Source organism: Dunckerocampus dactyliophorus, chromosome 17 (assembly GCF_027744805.1).
Source record: "Dunckerocampus dactyliophorus isolate RoL2022-P2 chromosome 17, RoL_Ddac_1.1, whole genome shotgun sequence".
NCBI lineage: Eukaryota > Metazoa > Chordata > Actinopteri > Syngnathiformes > Syngnathidae > Dunckerocampus > Dunckerocampus dactyliophorus.
In genome coordinates, this window is record NC_072835.1 from 16,029,745 (window position 1) to 16,045,399 (window position 15,655).

At 39.9% G+C, this 15,655-nt stretch overlaps 2 protein-coding genes across 2 annotated transcripts in view; one reads left to right on the forward strand and one right to left on the reverse strand.

Annotated features, from left to right (window-relative positions):
* The window catches only part of pappaa (pregnancy-associated plasma protein A, pappalysin 1a), a 111,295-nt gene that overhangs the window by 88,647 nt on the left and 6,993 nt on the right, over nucleotides 1–15,655 (forward strand). The window contains exons 18-21 of the mRNA XM_054756995.1: nucleotides 1,256–1,403; nucleotides 1,662–1,777; nucleotides 5,472–5,543; nucleotides 8,124–8,222. Coding sequence (XP_054612970.1) covers nucleotides 1,256–1,403; nucleotides 1,662–1,777; nucleotides 5,472–5,543; nucleotides 8,124–8,222 — 435 coding nt within the window. The remainder of the gene's footprint in view (nucleotides 1–1,255; nucleotides 1,404–1,661; nucleotides 1,778–5,471; nucleotides 5,544–8,123; nucleotides 8,223–15,655) is intronic.
* Nucleotides 6,461–15,655, reverse strand: part of LOC129169966 (astrotactin-2-like) — a 286,350-nt gene continuing 277,155 nt past the window's right edge. The window contains exon 23 of the mRNA XM_054756998.1: nucleotides 6,461–7,349. Within this exon, the coding sequence (XP_054612973.1) occupies nucleotides 7,127–7,349 (223 nt within the window). The 3' untranslated portion in view covers nucleotides 6,461–7,126. The remainder of the gene's footprint in view (nucleotides 7,350–15,655) is intronic.

The following is a 15,655-nucleotide window of genomic DNA, read 5'->3' on the forward strand; positions in this document are numbered from 1 at the left end:
TTAATGTTTTGTAGTTTTTAGGCTTACACAAAAATCATGTACACTATATTCAAAAATACCTCCAATTACTTAAACAATCTTGATCAGTCAATCAAAAATAAGATCTACAAACTATATTTAGTAAATACAAAAAAGTATGTTAATTAAAAATAAAATAACAACAGAACATACAAATAATTTTATGTAGACATTAAAATGTAAATAATATTATATATTACTGTAAAACAACACATAAAATAACATGCATAACATAAAAAGTATATATTCATACAAATTAAAATTATAAAAAATAATATGCATGAAAAAAATAGCATATAGCCATGTAAGATAAATTTACCAAATAAAGTTGCAAAATAAAATAATATTAAATACTAATACTATAATAATATTACTAATTTTAAATACTGAATACCATTATAATATATAGTTTTCAGAAATATTTTAATTAATATTAAATAAAATATAACAAAAATCAATATACATAAAATTAAAATAGTAGTATAAACTAATATAAAATAAAATTACAAAATAAAAGTAATATACTTACAAAATAACAAAGTATATACTAATATAAAATAAAACTATAGAAGATATTTTTCAGAAAATGTTGTATTAATATAAAATAAGAAAAACATTATACACAAAAATAAAATGTATAATAATATAAAATTTACATAAATATGTGTGTTAGTATAAAATAAAATAATACAAAAATAAGAAAAATGTACCGACAAATTAAAATGTGTACTGTTTTGTGACCAGTCCATAAAGCAAGTCTTTAGGGGTATGTTTGGTGTGGAGAGCCTTGACCTGTAACCCCATTAAACCCCTTTGGAATAAACTAGAACAGAGGTGGCGACAGTGTAAACATATCATTGTTTTCGTGGTATAAATGGTTCATGATAAGAACCTTACATAGAAATTGAATGAGGCCTAACACGCCCCAAAACAAGCTGCCAGCTTTTATCAGGTCCTCCTCACACAAGGCTTTCAGGTTCCCCTGCTCCCTTAGCCCTCCTCAGTTTGATGCCTCTGCTAATCAGATGGCTATTGATTTCCACGACAGTCCAGGCTGGCCACAGAATTCTGAAATGTATACAGCTTTTAATCTGCTCGGCCTCTCAGGCCTCATAGCTCGGACGCCTGATAAAAGTTGGATTGTATTTCCCTGTCTCTGTTTGCAAGGGGATGCCAGCATAATGTGTCCTTGCTCTGTCAGTTTTGATGAGCGTGTCGATGTATGCGTTATCCGCAGGGCACCGGGTCCAATGTGATCCGCTGTAGGAAGGACGGAAACTGGACGGGGTCATTCCGCCTGTGCCCCAACAGCAAAGGCCAGTGTTCTTTACCTCAAAATCTGCATTACAGCCTCCAGTACTCATGCAAGCGAGGACATGGCATAGGTGTGTATAATGGCTCATGCTTTTCTTTACTCCTACAGTATCTGTTATATCAGGCTTTTCTAAGTGAGAGGCCAGAAGATTTCAAGGTAGGCTTAGCAGCCTGAGAAAAATAAACAAACCACTTCAGCGAATTTGTCAAATTTTCACTCCTAGCCCTGACCTAAAAAGTCTCAAATGTCAGCCTGGCCTTCAAGTTTGAAATACCTTTGATGTAAACTCGAGGGCGTGGTCACTGACCTTGCTTTTCCACAAACACAGGTGAGGAGTGCGAGCTGACGTGCAGAGAGAGCAACAACGACGTGGTCATCCTCCCTAGCAACATGACCGTGGACGTCATGCTCAAAGAGCACTGGAGGAACCCACACAAGGTCAAGGTACGTTGTCCTGCCCGCCTCACCGTCGTGACAGACGCACTTGACAAATCCTTGCGATCCACAACTCTTCCTTAAGGAATTTCCCGCTTGGTGTCGACATCCTCGCTCCTGCGGAACGTGTGTGCGCCACCCTTTTATGTCCGGCCACATCCAAATGTTTTGGTTAGAAACATGGCAACCCCTCAGACATTTTTGAGAACATGGTGCTAAACTCTAGCCCTAATATCTAGGTCTATTTTTGGGGCTGCACAGACAAGTCAGACTAAATGTATTTATCGTGCTGAGGGTAAGGAACAAAATCATCACAGTGGCAAAGAATCGCAGTGTTTGTGTAGTATAGCTACACTTTGTGCAACCCCCGTTTTGTTTGGTTTCAGAGTCACGCTGAGTCAGCAGCGGGTTGGGCCACGAGGACATTAAATGATCTGTTTTTCATGCATGTGCGTAATTGATATGATTTGTGCTCAGTGGTAAATTGAGACTCGTGCCTGTGCTGTTGGAGGGCGCCTCAGTGGATTGCATATAAAGTATACTGGGGTTCATAAAGAGACAGCAGAGGAAGGTTGAGAGTACACAATTTTTTTTCGTCATTTGTCTTTAATTGAATATTGATCCCAGTCTCTCAAATGTCCGCATTTAGTGGAAGCTGATGTCCAATGGCCCCTGAAAGTCCTACATTTTGGCATTTAACCAAAAATAAATGGGGGGAAACAGGCCTCCATTGCATGGGACGCCAGCTTCTCGCAAGACTTCAGCTCCGTGAGCATCAAAATGAGGTCAATTCAGCTGGAGGCTCGTGGGCCATCTTCGGTTCACAGAGGATATAAAACCCAGTATGTTAAAATATTTAGAAAAATCCCTGAAAAAATGTACTCTGTATGCCCAATACAATGCTAAATATGTCAATATGTCACTTAAAAATAAATGTAAAGGCTGACACTTTCAGCCTGGAACGGATTTATTCTCTTTCCATTGTTTTTAATTGGAAAAAAAGGTTTTTAGATTGATAGATATTATTTATCTCCAAGAGACATTCACGTTTCGAGCAGCTCTGCAAAAGCGTCCCAATGTAATCACCTAAAAATAAAACAAACAAAGCAAAATAGGAGAGCTAAAAAAAAAATAGAAAATAGAATAAGAATAGATAAATAAATAATTAACAAATCACTTCAATTTGAATAATATGGAATAAATAATAATAATATGTAATAATTTAATAAGTCCAGTCCTGTGTGTGTGTTTTTACCGCTCCCTCTCTGTTGTGTTGAAAAGTCGCATGACTTGGGGGAGGAATGATCTGCTCAGTCTTTCAGTGGAGTAAGGGAGTGATAGTAATCTGCCACTGAAACTGAGACGATGCTGTGCATTGGATGAGGCTGGTTGTCCATGATGGAAAGGAGCCTCCTCAGTGTCCTTTGCTCTTTGTTTCTTTCATTGAAAATATGAATGAGTCTAAGTTTGACCAGCGTCCCCTGTACTTTGGACTAGTGTTAAAAATCAGTGTAAAAGGTGGCAGTTTCACACTGGAACAGATGCTATTCCTACTGTTTTTTTTACTGGAAAACGTGTTTCAAAATACAATGTTTAATGTTTGACGAGTTTCCCTTCGACTTCGGAGGTTCCACTGTACAGAAACATGAACTCACATCCGCACATCCGCCCCTTGGATGGGACACTTTATGTGTAGAATTCACGTCAGCGAAACGCATATTCAATCTAGTTCTACTTTCCCCAGTTGGAGGTTAATGCCGCCCACCTTAATAAGTGATGATGATTTATTGCTTTAAACCAGTTGTAGTTCACTTCTCGCTATGACCCACTTAGACATCCCTCCTTCCCTCGTCTTTTTCTTGTCCCTCCATCGCTAACGACTCCCCCCCCAACACACCCGCCTTCCCCTTTATCAGCAAAATTAGCCTGTCGGGCTTCCAGTGGAATTATTCATTTTCTATATGACATTACATCGTCTAAGGTGGCGCTGAGATGGGGATCTATTTTTATGTGGTATCAGCGCCCCGGGAGGCTCGGAAGAGGGTGAGGATCACATACATAGTGAGGGGTGAAGCCAGGCAACGATCATGGATTATCTTGATTTACGGCCCTTCTGAGAGAGGAAAAAGGAGTCCGAGAGGGGAGGGAAGGAGTTTCTGGATGACATCATCGTTAGAGGAAAAAAGTGGAAAGTACAGTAGGTGCAGAAAGTTTGAAGATGAAATGAGGTGCTTCATCTCCCTCCACATCCCAAGGTAAGCCTTATGGGCCTTAGGTACTGTATGGTCCATCCCTCCATCTTCTTCTCCAAAGCACTGATTTACTGACAGCACTGAAATGAAAAATAGCTTAGTTTGCAGCAACAAAAGAAATCCATGTCAACTGTGTTAGATAAGGGGTACACGCAGGGGTGGGGTGGGGGTGGGAGGCTGTTATGGGGGGGGGTATTATTTCAGGTCAGACAGTTTTGGTGTTGTTACCGGGATATATTATATTTACAGTCCACCACTAATGTTTCTTGTGTGGAGGTCACGGTTTGTCACAACAGTGGAAATCGGTACTTCATTTTAATTTTTGTTGTTTTCAATATCGTATGCAGTACTGATTTCCTCATGTCGTGGTTGAGGGCGTTGATTTACTCAACTGCAGAGAGTATCAGGTGTCTATTCAGGCTCAGGATTTGATTTGAATTTTTTGTTCTTATTTTTTTAAATACATTTGATCATTTTTCCACAAAGAATGTATACTATATACTAATGTATGTATTTGGATTACGATTTTTATGTTATTGCATTGCTTTTTTTGCAAAACCATCAAATACGTGAAACGATTCAGACTTAGCTTTGCAGTGCTGTGTGGCGACACATATAAGACATATTTATTTGAGGGGTTTATTTATTTTTAATTGGAGGACGATCTTGGTGGTTAATTGTAGCATGGTGTTTACTGGAGCAGAGGCCACTATTTGAGGAGATACAGCGCTTTTCTTCTTCCTTTATTTTCTTACCGTCCTGTGATCATGCCGCAAGTATTTGAGTGTTGTGACAACGCCGGAAATGAAGACCTTCGCCGGCTGCGTTCTACAGCTAACACACAGAAGAGGGTTGCTATTGAAATGTTACTCTGTTAATGCAATTGACACATCCTTGCAATGTGACTGATGGAAACAGATAGGGAACACTTGGTAGCCACATACGCACAAACAAACACTTAGGAATACACAGACATTCCATGCACGCCTCCTATAAGCTGCATTCTAAAGAAGAGCACAGTGGGATGGGATTCCACACATTCTAGGAAGATATTTGAGAACATTGTGCTCTTTACCTTTGCTGGTGTGTTTCTCCCTCTCAGCTCCTTGACCTCAACCACCGATCCCCGTGGCTCGGTTATATGCAAAGCACAGTTATTATCAGGTCATACATATCTTGTCAAAATCCATTCTTTTCAGTCATGTTTCGAGACGGCATAAATCAAAGGCGGCTACATAATGAATGAGTAGCACATGAGACCTTTTCATAGCTGCTGTGCATGTGTGTTTGTCCTCACGTGCACGTGACAGAGCAACTTTACTCCCGGGTCTCGGGGTTGACTTGTCAGGTTCAAAGGGCAAAATTCAAAACATCATAAATTGTATTGACAGTATACTACTCGTACTTAACATCTTCATTAATTCAACCTTGCTTTAAAATTTATGTTGCAGAGTATCGTCTGTACAATGGGACTTAAGTGGTATCCGCACCCTGAATTACTCCACTGCATCAAAGGATGTGAGGTAAGAAGGCTTTTCTATTTTTAGAGAAAACAGTTGCCTCATTTATCACATTAGATGATAAAAAAACCTACTCTCCAAATATCCTAAAACAATACTAAGACTACTAAAGAAGCAAAACAATGTGAAATGTAATTATATGAACCATAGAAAAACAGTGGAATCATTTTAAAATTCAATCGTAAAAAAAAAATTGGCAAAATAATAACAATAAGTATAAAAGAACAAGAACTATAAAAGAGGATGCTATGAAAAGATACACATCAACGTAAGGTTTGCTCTATTTCGGTGTTTTTACAGATAATATTGCCCGCAGTTGATCCTCATAAAAATGTCGTCCATGTCACAAAATTCAACCACTAAGTTACTCACAGACCACTTGGAGTTTTTGGGTACATAAATCTGCACACCCCTGCTTTATTACTATAACAACACGACAGAATAAATGTTTGATTGTTGTTTTTACGCACCTGGGCTCCCCCTACAGGCATGACTTTGTAAATAAAAAATAGACAGCGGAACTAAAGTCAACTTTCCACAATTCACATACAAGATATTAGACAATTATCATGCATTATTAAAATGGCAGAATGGTGTTTGAGACTCCTTTACTCACTTGTCCATAAGGACAAAAATGTCAGCTTGCTAAAAACTGCTGTAAAAAAAAATCATGTTTTTCATTTTAAAGGCCAATATACCAAAGAATTATGTATACGTTTTTATAAACCCAAATGCCCGATCCCAAAGACATATTTATACATCTGTCTTTTATGTTTTTTTGCGTGAGAGGCAAAAAGAGGTGATGACGTAATTGCACCCTAAAAGATGTCACTTTTAAAGCAGTTCTTAGCCATAAAAACGGCCACAAGCAGAAGTGGCAGAAGTGCATTTGATAAAAGCTCGGCATGGATCTTTTCCATGTAAAAACACACTTGACAACAAGGAGGAAGTGGAAGAGCATGGAGGAGTGTGGCGTGCAGAAGGTTACGCATCACAGGGAAATTTTAACGCGTGCACTCGAGCGCGCACACATATGCACAGACACAGTTTAGTTCCAAATGTGAAAATTGTAAATACTCGGTGTTATATTTGTAAATAAATTGTTTTATTGTATTGTTTATGTTGTGAAATAGTTGTTTAGATATTTCAGAAAAATATTTGTGGCAAAGTGAAAGTTATGCTTGAAATGTACCTTTTAACAAAAAGCTGTTTTTCTCCCTTTTCTTGTTGGGAACTGATATTTTCCTGAAACTTACCTATGTTCTACTACTGATTACTAGAAAACAGAAAAAGGCAGAAACAAACTTTTTTTTCAGATGAAAGACGAGAGTCAAATCTTTCTTTCGGTAGGTTCCATGTTTGTATAGCCATTGAACACAATTCTGTGTCCCTTGAAAAATCACTCAAAGTTCTCTTAAATGGCCCGTACTGAAGGGCTTGTCTTTTGAATGGGGTTAATTACATTTTGGGGCGAAACCTTTTAAAGGGCAGTAAGTTAACATAGTGCCATTTATGATCGGAAAAAAAAATAATAATAACACATACACCCCATTATCCAACATCAGTATCGATACATGTTTATCAGTTCAGTAAAAGGAAAAAAAGTTAAATAAGTTACATTTTGTTACATGCTTTGAATGGGGAAAAAGTAGTGCCATCTGGTGGACAGATGTAAAAATTACAATTTGAAAGCTAGTAGTCCAAATTAAAATATTAACGGAAATGCCGTTGGTCGAGTGATTTGATGTTGTCATCTTGGCCTCCCAGTCAGGAGTGTGGAGTTTGCATGCGTTGTTCTTCCTCTGTGTACTAATGATGACAAGCGGCATAGAAAATGGATGGGTGGACATAAAGGATTCTATTAGTTTATGGTAAAATACATGTGAAATCACAAATGTTACTTTCAATGGGACATTTTTGCCCTTTGTGTCATTTTGCCATAATAGGCTAATTCAAGAAACAGAAATGACAATTCTGTAAATAAATATCCTCTGACAAACTGGACCCACTGTGTTCACCACAGCCAACATGGCTTAAAAATAAAACAAGTGAATGGCACTCAGATAGAAATAAAACTGTCCTATTAATCTGTAGTCCGGTTCCTTTTAAAGTCGTAGTTTATTCGTAGGTCACACCGGGGTCACAAGATCAAACGCCGTCTGTCCTCGTCAAACATCGCAATCACGTGTGAAGGAATTCCCCTCGACTGTATGGAAGAATTATATTATGTGCGCACTTAAGACCAATTGGATATCCTCATTGTTAACCCAAGTGGAAAGGGTCGGGCCAACCCTATAAATCTCCTCATTGGAGCTCTTTTTTTTTTCATTTCTGTAGTGAATAGTTTATTGCATTCTCAGTTAGATTTACGATTCTGGTCCACTAAGGGCCCAGGAAAAAAAATCACATTAGAAGATGAAGGAAATGTACAATGTATTGCTCACAGGAAACAGCCATTAGAATGTTGACTTTGCTTGGACAGTTGTTATCTATTTAGATGACAATGTCAATAAGACAGCGTAGGAGATGAACTTTTAGGACACTTTCTGGAGTGTCCCATTAACATGCCGTCTTTTGGAACAGCCATTCATGGGAGACAACTACTGTGATGCAGTAAATAACCGAGCCTTCTGCAACTACGATGGAGGGGACTGCTGCCAATCCACTGTCAAGACCAAGAAGGTTAGACGCACCATTCTATCTTTTTTTTTGTTTTGGTTTTTTTAGATTACATGTTACCATTGGCAAGCCTTAACAACCATAAATAATACAAAGTACTTAAAACATAAATATATTGGAAGCAGTACATTAAATGAGAACTCTAATGTCCATAAATTCAAGTCTTGCACTCTCTGTAGAGTCATTTTGCCCTTTTTGATGGTTGCCAACAATCATTATCAATACCACACTGGCACGGGAAGAAGACTCTGAGTTCATACCCTGTCTGCAACAAAGTTCACGGTATGGAACTCTGCTGATATCACACTGCATTGAGATAATTGCATAAACATCTGTGGCTGTTGGTACTTTCCTGACGTATTTTTTTTTAATTAACTCCACCAAAGTAGATGCATTTAAAGGATCATGAGTTGTCAGCATCCAGCAGCGTTATCTACCTCTGCATGCTCTTTAAAATGTAGGTTGTGCAACTCAGCTGTTGGTGTGAAACTCATGCATGTTACTCTTGCCGCACTCTTGTTGACAATGAACTCATCAGCAGTATTAATGCCGGCTGAGCAGTTTGCTCTTTACCACTATTACAACACTGGTTCTGTTGCTACTGTGTTGTGCAATATACTGTACTTGTCCATAAATGACCAGGTGGTCAAAGAGATCTACATCTTCCTTTTCCACTTGCTCTGCACTCCAAATCATTAATAAAGTGAAGTGTTCCAATTTCGCAAATAACAGCCTCCGTCACCTGCTTTCAGTTAATGCTGAATAAACACCCCGACTCTTATGAGAGCATTTATAGTATGCACACAAGCCCAAAGCAATGCTACCAATGGTATGATGTAAAAGGGTAGAATTGGATTGTGAGTACTTAGTCTGAAATTTGACTTTAGGTGTGAATCTTGAACATTCATCAAACCATCCATTTTGTGGGCAACTTTTGGACTTTTGAAACCAACTGGTAGCTTGTGAAGTGGCCTCGTTTGTAGCCACAATTATAGGATTTTAAACCTGTAAACATTCCTTGGATGTTAAAGTTTTCGCGGTCGGCTGCATATTGCAAAGCGTTCGGTGGCTGGTTTTCGTGTAGCGACAGGCTTCGTCTGGATCACACTTAGTAGTCGTTGGCAAATGGCGTGATTGCAAGTGTAGTTTAAGCTTCTGCGTTGCAACATCTGCTTCTCTGGTTTGGCCTCCGCTTCTGAATCTGGCAAGGGTCTTTAGTTGTACTCCTGGCGTATCCATCTGTATGTCTGGCTGGATTTATACAGCAGTCTATGCGTCTCCCTGGATATTTCACTTCGTCTGACTGGGAAGCCTCTTTATTGCCTGTAGTGAATTAGGATGTACAAGAAACATCTTGCCGAATTCCAGCGGACAATAGTACCGCGTACAGGACTGCCTCCGGTCCACTTTAGTTATGCGCAAATACTGCAAGGCACATTTTTCTAGTGACTGACCCAAGGCATTGCCGCTGAAATGGAACTGGGATTGAAAACTGCAACAATCGTATCCGCATTACTCAATGTTGTAAGTGCGGTGTCCAAGGGCTGGAAAAATTAGGAAAGCAGACTTACATTTTCCCAGTGGAAACTGTAAGTGGTGTGTTTATTCACAGGGTAGCCTGAAACATCTGCAAAAATAAAAAAAAATATGTATACAAAAAATTTAAAATATCAAAGAGATCAATTTTAACTAGCAAAAAAAAAAAAAACTGAGCAAAACATATACTCACTCAATTGCAATGAAATGCATGTGGTTTTAGCAGTACGGCTTTGTGACGCCATACTGCATCAACAAAAGGCCCTTGCTATCTAACCCCTGCTGCACCTGTGTAGGGCTTGCAATACTACACAGAATGCAATACAAACCACATCTAACATTATTAACTCTCCACAAACTGGAATTCAACTGTGCCACTTGGGCCATATGGGTTCAAAAATAATATGGTATTTTTTGCCATAAAAGTCTCCCCTGTACTCCTCTCTCTGTGAGTATTCTTGAAAAGTACATTTTAGAAGCATGTAGTGAAATCTAAGATGATAGAAATTGTGGAATATATATATATACTGTATGTATATATACAGTATAAAACCAACCCAGCATATGGCATTTAGGTTTGGAATACAGTAGTACCTCAGTTTGTATTATGAATTCGTTCCAAAAGGTTCGACAAAAACGAAACGTACAAAAACCAAAGTAATTTTTCCCACAGGGGGAAAATGTGAAGCCAATGAATCTGATCTAGACACCCAAAGTTACTAACATAAACTAAATTTATAGAGAATAATTATAGTTTACATGTAAAAAACAATGCAAAAAAATAATTCAAAATGACGAATGGATGGAATGGGATCAAATTCAATCGTGTTTTTCACCTTCTTTATCAAAGTGCTGGCACACACTTTCTTTGGCCTCATGGTGGGTTATTTCACGCTCAATTAAAAATGCACATCATTTGTTTGGGCACTCGATTTCGCAGAATGATCCAGTACAGGCGTAAACGGACTAGTTTGCAGTCCGAAAACCGAGGCAGTGTAAGGAATTTTCGACCAAAACTGGTGTGTAAGAAAACTGAAGTTTGACTGAATGCCCACGACTGCCTAGTTGTGTCCTCCCTTGCATACTTTATGCCATACTTACTGCACAGACTTTGGTCCAATGACTAGTAGAACTCTATTTTTTTTTTTTACTTTTTTACTACTATTACCACAGCCTAGAAGGTTGGTTAAGTTAGCCAACAATAGAGTTATAAATATAGTTATCATGTAGCTAAAAAATATGATGTCCTTTTTTTATTGCAATCTACCAGTTGTTATGTCACTGTTATTGAAAACCCAATTAAAAAAATATGCATTCTTCCAACAACGTGCCTTGAAAAAGTCTCATATGCAGGGTTGTCTTATATTCGGGTCCAAACCCTGTGGAAATTTTACAGTACAGGGGTGGTGCTCCATGTTCATTTTCTCCCCTCATTTCACAAATAAACATCATTAAATGTTTGCAAGAAGGAAGTTTCCAGGCGGTGGGCTTTGAACCGTAGCCTTTAGCTGTTTACTTAGCTCATGCTAAGCCCTCGCTTCCTCTTGCACGTGTGGTATAAGGGGCTATAGTGCCGAAGTTTACCGCCGAAGTATGTCTCATTCAAAGTCCAATCAAAAACACGAGTTATGAAGAACCTTTTCCAACAAGGCTCCAAGTGCACCTTCATCAGGATCATGACATAACGTCAAGTTTGAAGACAGTGCCAGAAGAGTCAAATATACTCAAAGTCTGCCAAGTGTAATATTTATATGTATATACCAAGTAGCCAATGTAATAAATGCCCATTTACATTACATTTTTCTCTAAGGGGAGAATTTTTCGAGGACGTGGAAGACGCGAGTAGCCAGCAGAGGCATTACATGAGCGCGAACGCCCCCCGCAAGCGATTGGCTCGGGAAAATATTTTGTGCCTCTTGGTCCAAGCCACTTTGTTTGATTTTTTTTGTGTACACTCCGTATGGACAGCTAACAGATCATGAGGAAATATTCCTGGATTTGACAAAACATGTATTGGATTACAATTTCAGACTCCCCCACTGCCCCCCTATGAGTTCTGGATGACTTGTTGTGTATTATTCCACCCCCAGGAGCTTTGAGGGTGTAAGGTCTACTTGCATGTAAGGTCACCTCTGGATCTAGCCTTAATAGTTGCAAGCTGTCAGTCGGATTTGGCATCGAGGAGAGTAGGCAAGCGAATGGAGTAATGCCTTTTGCGCTAGTGGTCCCCCCGCCCCCCAGTTCTCCTCCTACATCCCAATTTTGGAAGGAATTCCTCTCTTGGATGCTTGGAGCAGTATGCAGAGGGCAGCAATTACATAGTTATATGGCTTGGCCCCTCTAAAACAACTTTAGCTAAATGAGACTATATGTTTTTCTGTCTGCTTTGGTGGTCGTCGGCTCTCTAGTTGCCTCCCAGTCTCTCTCAGCGCTGTTTACGGCTCTCAAAGTCTGGCACAGGATCACGCTCAATACGTGATTTGTAACGTGTCATGACTGATGTTTGTGTCCAAGCTGATGGTCAGCCACTGCCAGCGCTGACCACCTAGCATTTGAAGCATTTCACACAGCTGACGTTACAGATACGGGGTATGTTATGATGTGTTTGGTGTGGGTTGGGGTGTGGGGGGCGTCAATGTACATTTGAGCTACTTCGGTTGTCTGCCTTCACTTATTGAATATGCTTACGTGGTAAGAGGTCAATAGCGCTGACTTTCAAGTCAGCAACCGCACATAGTACACGGTAGTTGGTATTCGCTGTAATAATATCCAGGGCAGCTTTCCTACTTTCTCACTTTCTCTGTTTTTGTCAGGCTACTGCAATCCCCAGTAATTGCCAACAATTGAATAAACAGCAGCTCGCCATAGTTAACTTTAATGCCAACTTTGGTGGCTATGAGGGCGTTTAAAAAAAGTAGGACGGGACTTAGGGGTAATGTGACGGGAGGAGCGCATGGCTTTTCTCCTCAGCTGAGCAAAGGTAGAGGACACACTCGCCTCTGTTTGTTAACATTCTGGCAGTTTGCTGATGTTAAATGTTAGTACTTATGCAGCCAAACAAGTCAGGAGTTATTTGTTTTGTTTTGTGCAGTATTTTCAACAAGTTAAAATCTTGTTCTTCTTGTCAATTTTGTTTTGATTTACTTTTGGAAGTGCTCAATTCTACTCCCATCATAATGAGACAACAGGGTCTTCACTTAACATTTTTCAGAGAACAGACTGAGGCCAGCTAGAAAATGATGCCTCATTGAATGCATCAGTTGTAATGATGACAAGGGTCTCCTGTTGTTTTTTCTAGACACCGTAAGGAGACAGTTTTTATTCGAGTGGAGACCAAAGGCAGCAAGAAAATCGGTACCGCAGTATCATACAAAAAAGTGCCACATTGAACACGTCAATTTAAGAGAACAATGGTCTCCTGTACTTATTTCTTGACATAGTAAGGAGATGTTTTTAGTCCGAAAGGGGACTGAGGGCAGCAAGAAAATTTGCTCTGTTCTGTAAAATATGAAAAAAATCACGCCCCATTGAATGCGTGAGTCAGAAGGCTGACCAATGGAAGAGAACAGGGGTCTCCTTTGCTTCTTAACATGGGAAAGAGATCATTTTTATGCAAAAGGAGACTGAGGGCAGCAAGAAAATTAGTACCGTGGTAAAATTTGACAAATCATGCAAAAGTGAATGCATCAGTTTAATAGTTAATAACGATGGTGAAGAAAAACGTTATAGGTAGACAAATCTTATTCAAGAGGGAACTGGGGGCAGTAAGAAAACAGATCACTGCAGCAAAGTGGAGACTGTGGACTAAAAAAAAACATTAAGTCATCTTCGCATGCTTTCTTATTCTATTGTACTATTAAAAAACATGCAATTTAAAACTTTGGGAAACTATTTTCTCTGATAATTTCATGACTTTCATGCCATGGTGAAGACTGGCGATCAGTCCAGTAGGGAGTTCAGCATTCACTTTATGTCAGCTGGGATAGGCTCCAGCTTCCCTGTGACCCTGAACATAATAAGCGTTGTGGAAAATAAATGGATCGTTTGTGTGGAATCAATCCCACATTTATAATCACCTTGCTATTGACTAGCAGTTAGTCCAGGGTGTGGTCAGCTGGGATAGGCTCCAGCCTCATCAGAAAGGGTTAAGCTGTAGAAAAAAAGTAATTGGTCTAAAACCCAGACTACGCACACCCTTGAAAGCAGCATTCATTTGTATCCAGTCCAGTCCAATCCAGTTTGCAGCACAAGACTAGACTTTACATACCTTCCACCCTCCAAGCAATGATTGACACACACAAACTCAACAGCAATGAGAGGAAGACTGTGTTATTTTGACCTGTGCCTGTGATGGAAGGATGAGGCTCTGACAAGGTCAACAACCTTCAGAAGGTCTTTCATGTAGCAGTTAGTGGGTGTCCTATACCCACCCCCCAGCGGGCCCCCCTCCAGCCATGGGATATGGGGCGGCATGAGGGCCCCTGGGCCCACAAGGCCAGCCAGCCATTTCCCAGCCACCCTGAAGAGAGAAACCCTGAGGTCGGGGCCAGATGTGGCAGCTGGCCCCCACCACCCTTAGGGTCAAGGTCATGAGGAAACCCGTTCAAATTTGCCACCCACCGTCATTCTCTAGATGGAGAGATAAACAGAATCGGCCGTGGAATGATGGAAAGTGAGGTGTAGAGGGGAAGTGGGAGGAGGAAAGAAAGATAAACGAATATAAGACGCTAACTAAACTGAAGCGGGGGCTCTTGGCCTCAAAATGCCACAGGAACACATCTCTTGACAGCTGTTTCTGATGTGAGTCCGGCCCCTGGACTTGTAAAATCATCCCATGCAGGCCTTGTTTCTCTTAGAGGGTTCACATGGCACTGCCCACTCGCTCTACCTGGCCCTCACATGAAGGCGAGCCCGCCGCACAAACAACTACTATTACACAGCATTTCAAAGGGGAAGCCCGTGCCAATGCTCATTCGTGTTATTTTACACCCCCCCGCCGTCTACAAAATGGCTTATTCTCATGACTTACTGGCGGGGTTTCCTCTGAGCTCTGGGGTCAGGGTTCAAGGTTTATTTATTGTCATTGCAAACATCTGGCATATTAGGTAGCAACATTAAGCAAGCATACATGTACATATTTATTGAGCTGTTTTTGTACTGTTATTCAATTCTTGCTGCATTTATTCCAATGCTATTAATAAAGGCAAAGATGAACATAGAATTATACTGCAGTACTAATTTTCTTGCTGCCTTCACTCTCTCCTTGTATGAAAAATTAAATACAGAAAATTTAATTTGTTGTTTTAATTAAATAAAAACTCCTCTGGCTGCTGCAATTATACTCCACAACCTCAGCTTTGCTGCAGTGGTTCATTTTTTATTCATTTTTCGCTGCCCTCAGCCTCCTCTCGCATAAAAGTGGTCTCTTTACAGTGCAAAAGTAACCACAGGAAACCGTCATTGTCAAACACTGCTATCCCTGCATCTTACACATTTGCAACTTTTTAGAATATTACTAAATACTAATTCTCTTGTAGCCCTCAATCTCCTCTTGGATAATGTGCTTTGTTTTCCTCCATTGTTCCTATTTTTTGGTTGCATTTATTAGAGTTCTACTTCCTCTGTTACAAATACGTTTTACAAGAGCCTGAACTAAAAGCTACCGCGGTGTCAGACTAGATGACTACTATTTTAACATTGATACTGGGTATTGTTTAAAAAGAAGTTCAAGATCACTTAAATCCTAATGCGAAAAAGTGATATTGGCAGCATATGCCCTTGGTTTTGTGTTTGCCTTTGCCTGACTTGGACCACATGTGTTCCTGCTTTGGCCTGCGGAGGGGGGTGGGGACACGTTTTGTGTACCCAAACAGCTGAAGCAGGCTGACCCCCCAGAGAGG